At 43.9% G+C, this 7907-nt stretch overlaps 1 protein-coding gene across 1 annotated transcript; it reads left to right on the top strand.

Moving 5' to 3' along the window:
• Window positions 1-459: 459 nt before the first annotated feature.
• On the top strand, window positions 460-7421 carry SLBP (stem-loop binding protein; the record flags this gene model as incomplete). The annotated part of the gene is made up of 4 exons (XM_015414125.1): window positions 460-519; window positions 2209-2340; window positions 3845-3989; window positions 6920-7421. Coding segments are annotated over 3 exons (328 nt in total), but the record flags the coding sequence as incomplete, so codon positions are not given.
• Between the last annotated feature and the right edge of the window lie 486 nt (window positions 7422-7907).

The following is a 7907-nucleotide window of genomic DNA, read 5'->3' as shown; positions in this document are numbered from 1 at the left end:
GTGGCGCCCCCCCCCCCCCCCCGAAAAAAAAGCTAGCAATCCAAAACAGTCCAGTGGAGCCTGAGCAGTGGGTGTTGCCTTCTGACACACTTCCGGTGATCTCGGGAGGTGTGGCATATGCAAATAAGCTATGCTAATGAGCTCCTGCACCCCTCTTTCTATGAAATGACCCCTGGACTGGCAGGTATTCTGATTATATATTCTGATCCATCAGGGCTCTGAGCTTGCCTTGGCGGGGAGGATAGGATATAAATCAAATAAAGAAAAAAGACGATAAATCCTCCAGTACCCCTACAGCAATTGCATCTTGCTCACCACACTGAGTGAGCTAAGTGTGAGTTGGTTCTGCCTTCATGCTGTGCCAGCAGTTAGCACTGTGAATATATCCATACTGCAGAGACAATGGGCTCCGGTCATGTAGCGGAAGCAGCTGTGTGCTAAACTCAAACTGTTTTGCAGATACAAAAGGAAGCTCTTGATGAATGAGTTTGGAAGAGAAAGAAAGCTGTCTACGGGAAGGTAAGGATAAAACTCGTCGTAAGGTTTAATGTAATGCTCTCAAATGTGGTCTTAGGAGGGATGTCTGATTACTGTCGTAATCGTAATCAAATGGCTGGTAGCGCCCCTGAAACGCTTCAGAATGTTCCTTTTTCCTTGAGGTTTCTGAATGGGAATGCTAAGTATTTTGTGCATGTGCATTTTTTAATATTTTTGTGTACATGTGAGTGTGTGTGTGCGCACACCTGGACGTCATGTCGACCTCTGGTGACCTCTATGCTGTGGAGCCTTATGAGCTAAAATTCTACTTTGTGAGCTGCTGGCATTAAAGTTGTGAGTATCGCATGCTTCTGGGTGCCTCGCTCCATAACTCTGTCGCACTCTGTTACCTGTTTTAATTATGCGCGTTTGGAAGGTTGGTTTAAACGGTTTTTAAACGTGATTTTTTTTCTAATGCATGTTTTAGATTGTTAGCTGCCTTGGTGGCCTTCGGACGAGCAGAAAGGTGGGAGGGAAGTTTTGTAAAATAAATCAGATAAATAAAAATTATTCGGATGCTTGACGATAGCGGTTACTGTCCAGCCACCCGGTATAGTGAATGCTGTGGGCTGTGCAGAGGCACACACTCCGATCCAGATGAAAATGTGGCATTCGCTGCCAGAGGATGCAGTGATGGCCACAGGAATACACAGCTTTAAAAAGGGGATTAGATAGATTCCTGGAGGATAAGTCTGCCAAATGTCTGCTAGCCACAGTGGCTATGGGGAAACCTCCACATTCAGAGGCAGTAAACCTGAATCCCCAGAGCCAGGAGGCAACATCATGGGAAGGCCTCGACCTCTGTGCCCTGTTGGCCTTCTGGAGGAACTGGTTGGCCACTGTGTGGACCACTGGTCTGATCCAGCAGGGCTCTTCTTATGTTCTGAGGAAGACCTTGGTCTCTATGCCCTGTTGTTGGCCCTCTGGAGGAACTGGTTGGCCACCGTGTGATGCAGGATGCTGGACTACCAGTCTTATCCAGTAGGGCTCTTGTGATGTTCTAATGAAGGCCTCGGTCCCTATGCCCCATTGTGAGCTGTCTAGAGGAACTGGTTGGCCCCTATGTGAGACAGGGCGCTGGACTAGATGGACCACTGGTCTGATCCAGCAGGGCTCTTCTTATGTTCTGAGGAAGACCTTGGTCTCTATGCCCTGTTGGCCCTCTGGAGGAACTGTTTGGCCACCGTGTGATGCAGGATGCTGGACTACCAGTCTTATCCAGTAGGGCTCTTGTGATGTTCTAATGAAGGCCTCGGTCCCTATGCCCCATTGTGAGCTGTCTAGAGGAACTGGTTGGCCACTATGTGAGACAGGGCACTGGACTAGATGGGCTATTGCTCTGATCCAGCAGGACTCTTCTTATGTTCAGATCTTTGTTACTTGCAAACATATAAGCAGTTGGGGAGTATGGGGTGGTCTTCACAAGAGAAATGACTACTGTGCACGGGGTTTGATCACTGCTGCAGATCATACAGTAGTGTGGAGGGAAGTGTTCAGCTCCTCCTCAAAGTCCAAACTACAGAAATACGAAACAGGAACTTCAGCTTTCTGTATGTACCTTTCTGTATGTTCTTCAGAACTTAGCACAGAGTCTAATCTTTGTTGATTTGCCACGACATCTCCTGAAACTGTAGGCTAAACCTTCAAATCAACCTCTACTGTCTTTTCCAGCTCTGATTCCAAGGAGTCCACAGGAGGCATGGAACTTGAGACTGATGAAGCTGTTTTAATGAGGAGGCAGAAGCAAATAAATTACGGGAAGAACACGCTGGCGTATGACAGATACGTTCGGGAAGTTCCAAAGTAAGTCACAGAAATTTGCGAGGGGCGTAAGTGAGCTTTTAACGATTTTATTTTTCGATCTCACTGACAGCAAACCTAAAGGAAGGATTCATTTCACAATGTCTTCTATTTTGTGTGTTTTGATCATTATGGAATTTGATAAAGCCATGAACAAAAAGAAGTTCTAAGGGAAAAATTGAAAAACTTACTTTCCTTTCAGATCTAAACTACTTTTATTCATTTAACATAAGGTACATCATTTAAGGAGCTGCGGTGGCTCAAGTGGTTAAGACGCTGAACTGCAGGCTGTGGAAGGTCAGTAGTTCAGCAGTTCGAGACCAGAGTGTGCCGCATGACGGAGTGAGCTCCAGTCTCTAGTTCCAGCTCCTGCCAACCTAGCAGTTCGAAAGCAAGAAATTGCAAGTAGATAAATAGGTACCACTTTGGTGGGAAGGTAACACCGTTCGTGCGCCTTGGACGGAGACGTCTTTGGACAGCGCTGGCTCTTCGGCTTTGAAACGGAGATGAGCACCGCAACCCTAGAGTCGGACTCGACTGGCTTTCGAGCAAGGAAAAACTTTACCTTTACTTACTTACCTTTTTACATCATTTTAAGTTTGGATAACTGTACTATTTGGTGCATTTATGGAATGTAAAAATACACCCAGTTCCTGAGGGGAAATTGCAGACTGCAGCACCCTATACAACAATGGCACAAAGGGTGGAAAACGTTAAGTTGAAGGTAGAAAACAAATTAGTCAGTGTTATTGATGCAACGAACATGAAATTAAGCAGACTCAGGAGGACAGCAGAAGACAGGAGGGCCTGGTGTGATGGGGTTGTGAAGACTGCGCGACTGAACAACAAGAAAACACAAAACCCCGTCATGCAGTCCCAGTGGCATTAAAGTTGTGAGCGAGCGATTTGGCTGCTGAATGAATTAGTTTGCTCTGGAGCCCTTCTTCCCAAGCTAAGACAAAAACGTATGAGCCAGAGGCTAAAGAACTGTGAGCTGGCTCAGACTGACTCGTCTTAGAGGGAACAGTGGTTTGGGGAGGGGAGGGACCTCGGCGAGGCCGAAAGGCGCAGAGCCCACCCTTCAAAGCGGCCACTTTCTCCAGGGAAACTGATCTCTGTCGAATTGAAAGAGCGGGAGGTCTCCAGGACCTAACTGTAGGAAGGATTTTTATATTAAGTAAAACTTTAACATTAAACACTGAACATTAACTTTATATCATATTGATAGATCAAGGTCGGTAGCCGTGTCGGACAAAGTGTGCACGCACACAAAAGCTCACACCTTGAATAAAACCTTGTTGGCCATTGGACTAACTTTGTTCTTATATCATAGTGTTGCCAGAATTATTCATCACATCTTTTTTTTTCTGTGCTAAATTGTTAATATACAGGGAAACAACAGTGGTAAAATAGAAATCCCAGCTGTATTAAAAATAGCTAAAATTGTATGTGTAAGTTTGGTATGGAAGGGTCTGCTCAAAACTCTGGTTTCATTTGTGTTCTGAAGGAGCTTACGAGTTCCAGGAGTCCATCCGAGGACTCCCAATAAATTCAAGAAATACAGTCGAAGATCTTGGGACCAACAAATCAGACTGTGGAAGGTAGCGTTGCATTTTTGGGACCCACCCGCTGAAGAAGACTGAAACACGCAAGTAACGTGAGTACAAGCTACATTGCGGGATTGGGGGAAAAAAGATTTTAAAAATACGATTTGGGGTGGTTATTTAAAAACCCACTTGTAACGTTTGTCTTTAAAGTAGTTGGGTTTAAGGGGTTACCAAATAATTTTAAAGCAGAGTTTAGCTTTAAAGGCCAGATCGCAACCGATGGATTTACTTGGACTGATGTCAGTGGTAGAGTTCAAACACCTTTCCTTAGAGGGAACAGTGGTTTGGGGAGGGGAGGGACCTCGGCGAGGCCGAAAGGCGCAGAGCCCACCCTTCAAACTGTCGAATTGTAAGAACGGGAGGTCTCCAGGGCCTAACCGTAGGAAGGAAACATTAATCACTGAACATTAACTTTATATCATATTGATAGATCAAGGTCGGTAGCCGTGTCGGACAAAGTGTGCACGCACTCAAAAGCTCACACCTTGAATAAAACCTTGTTGGCCATTGGACTAACTTTGTTCTTATATCATAGTGTTGCCAGAATTATTCATCACATCTTTTTTTTTCTGTGCTAAATTGTTAATATACAGGGAAACAACAGTGGTAAAATAGAAATCCCAGCTGTATTAAAAATAGCTAAAATTGTATGTGTAAGTTTGGTATGGAAGGGTCTGCTCAAAACTCTGGTTTCATTTGTGTTCTGAAGGAGCTTACGAGTTCCAGGAGTCCATCCGAGGACTCCCAATAAATTCAAGAAATACAGTCGAAGATCTTGGAACCAACAAATCACTGTGGAAGGTAGCGCTGCATTTTTGGGACCCACCCGCTGAAGAAGACTGAAACATGCGTGAGTACAAGCTACATTGCGGGATTGGGAAAAAAAAGATTTAAAAAATACGATTTGGGGGTGGTTATTTAAAAACCCACTTGTAATGTTTGTATTTAGCTGGGTTTAAGGGGTTACCATTCAAATAATTTTTAAAGCAGAGCTTAGCTTTAAAGGCCAGATCGCACTAAAGGCATAAAGGTTTGGAAAGCCTTAAATTTCCTGGTAGCAGCCGGATATACCCTAGTAGAACAAAATAAAGAACACTTTTAAAGGGAAACCAGACCTCCCCATATATTAAGGGGTCGTCACAGGGGGTTATAAACTGTTCAGCTTTATCTGCTGATGCCCAAACTGTTCTGTTGAAGTAACTGTTTTCTACTCGCTCAACAGCAAAGCGTAAACTAGTTTACGAGCTGTGATCTGAAGGCACCTTCCATAAGCTAAGTGAGACAAGTGGAAAGAGAAAGATAGGATACGAATAAGAACATAAGAGAAGCCAATGTTGGATCAGGCCAGTAGCCCATCCAGTCCAACACTCTGTCACACAGTGGCCAGAAATGCCAGGAGCCACCAGGAGGTCCACCAGTGGGGCCAGGACACTAGGAGCCCTCCCACCGTTGTCCCCCCACCCCAACCCCAGCACCAAGAATACAGAGCATCCCTTGCCCCAGCCTAAGAGTCCCTATCTATACCTTGTGGCTAATAGCCACTGATGGACCTCTGCTCCAGATGCTTATCCAATTCCCTCTTGAAGCTGTCCATGCTGTAAATAACTTAATATGCCTTTCTGTAAAACAATTAAAGCCGTATTTAATATTTTATAGTTAAATATGTTCCCCGAGGTAGCATAAAGTATTAGCACAATGTAATGGCTATCTAAGCAATATATGCATTTTTATAAGAAGAGAAGAAGAGGAGATTTGGATTTATACCCCGCCCTTCTCAGGGCGGCTTACAAACTCCTTTCCCTTTCCCTCCCCACAACAGGCACCCTGTGAGGTAGGTGGGGCTGAAAGCTCTTGACAGAAACTGCTCTGTTTCAAGAACAGCTCTTATCAGAGCTATGGCTTGCCCAAGGTCATCCAGCCAGCCAGTGCAAGTGGAGGAGTGGGGAATCAAACCCGGTTCTCCCAGATTAGAGTCCGCGCACTTAACCACTACACCAAACTGTAGTGAAGAACGCAGGCTGTGTAATGTCAACTCTGTGGCATGTAAGTGTGTGAGCTTTTCAAGGCTTTGGGGATTTGTCTTTTGGACCAGCATGAGTGTAATCAACAAGCCAGGCTCCGAGCCCCAGAAATTTTGCTGCTAATATAGCTAGCAAAAATCTTAAAATGATGCCCAGTTTAAATGGTGTACAGATCCTAGCAGCGTGGCTAGACTGACAAGATTTGAGCCTGCTAAGTTTTGATTTCCCATTGTGACTTTAACTTTAGACACTTACAGTGTGAAGGCAAATTATAGAAACGTTTACAGTATACCACAGGGGCACAGAAAGTACCTGGTTAACATTAATCTCCTTGTGACCTAATTGGTGCACACAACACAGTTCATCAGCCTGATGTGCCAGAACAACTTTAATAGCTGTGTTCTGGATTAATGACAATACTTTCCAAAACGGAGAACATTTTAGTGGGGGGACCTTAAAGTAGCTGTTTTTATTGAAAAGGAATTTCAAAACAGACTAGAATGGGAGGTTGCATAATTATAAATTATTACAATATGCAGGATAATGGAACTCCCAGGGCTTAACCAAGATATAGGGTTCTTATCTCACTACACATGCTAAATCACTCAGTTCTCACATCTACCGTGTTTCCCCGAAAATAAGACACTGTCTTATATTTATTTTTTCTCAAGAAGACACACGAAGGCTTATACCACAAATGCATAGAAATCCTGCTAGGGCTTATTTTTGGGGTAGGGCTTATTTTCAGGGAAACGGTATTAACTCTTATTATCCCTTCATGCAACTGATGCTGCAAACAGGCTGCCCAATTGAGACTTTACTGCAGAATAAAAACGACGATGCATGTTTGTTCTGAAGAATAGAAGCAGTTTGTGGATGAAACGCTCTTTATCCTAAATTCTGAAACCATTTATCTGAATTGCTAATTGCATATTCTGTAATATTTTTGTAGAGTCCTGTTGATCTTGGTGATATGGAAACTACCCTCTGTATAAAGTAATTCCGCTTGGTCATACGCAAGTTCCCAGGACGGCCACGTAAGCAGCTTGAATTTTGCGACTAAATTGCCGAAACGTAACGAGCTAGCCCATCTGCGGACGCATCTGTCTTTGTGGAACATAGACCCTTGTCCGGCTTTAAAGAAGTTTCCATACTAGACTACAGTTTGTTTTACTGAAATAGACTTTGTTATGGCTCCCGCTCAGGATTGCTACCAAGTCACGTGGAAATAGTACTTAGCTGAATGCAGCCATTAGGACAAGTGGTTTGTTTCCAGGGGCTCAGTTAACTTGATGGAATTAGTTGTTCTTATCAAAAAGATAAGCTAGCGTCAGCTGTTGTAGAATTGTACCTGAAAGTTCTGTTGGCATCTTAAAGCATGTGTTTTAAAAGAATACTGTATATCCAGTGTGTTTGGCAACGAAGAACTTCATATATTAAACACTGATCTTTTTAAACCGTGGTTTCTTGCATTTTCATTGCATGTTACAGTACATACTGCTGTAAAATTTGGGAATTGTGTCAAGTACTAGTAGCATAAAGGAATGTTAACACTGTGCCCCTGAAATTGGGGGCCATACTCCATATTTGCAACCATTCAGCTAAATTTCCCCAAGGTGGCTTACAAATCAATAAGGTAAATACTAATCCAGTTAAAAAGAAGAGTTGTTGCCCCGACCTGTGTAGGTACTTGAAAGGGAGACCTCCAAGGAATGCAGAGGCAGGTAATAGTAAGCCAGCTCTCTGAAATGTCCCAGCCCCACTAGGGGTTGGCCGTAGTCAGCCATGACTTCCAGGAATACACTCACAAAAGAGCTGTTAAAACACAAAGCGCCATAGGCTGCTCCACCTGTGCACATTTTACTGCTTCAGTTGGGGTAGCCGTGTTGGTCTGAAGCAACAGAAAAAAGTCCGGCCATGGCACTTTTTAAAAGCCAACAAA

Source organism: Gekko japonicus, unplaced genomic scaffold (assembly GCF_001447785.1).
Source record: "Gekko japonicus isolate JY-2015 unplaced genomic scaffold, Gekko_japonicus_V1.1 scaffold4168, whole genome shotgun sequence".
NCBI classification, from domain to species: domain Eukaryota; kingdom Metazoa; phylum Chordata; class Lepidosauria; order Squamata; family Gekkonidae; genus Gekko; species Gekko japonicus.
The sequence above is the reverse complement of the archived record's forward strand: the minus strand, read 5'-3'. Positions and strand labels throughout refer to the sequence as shown.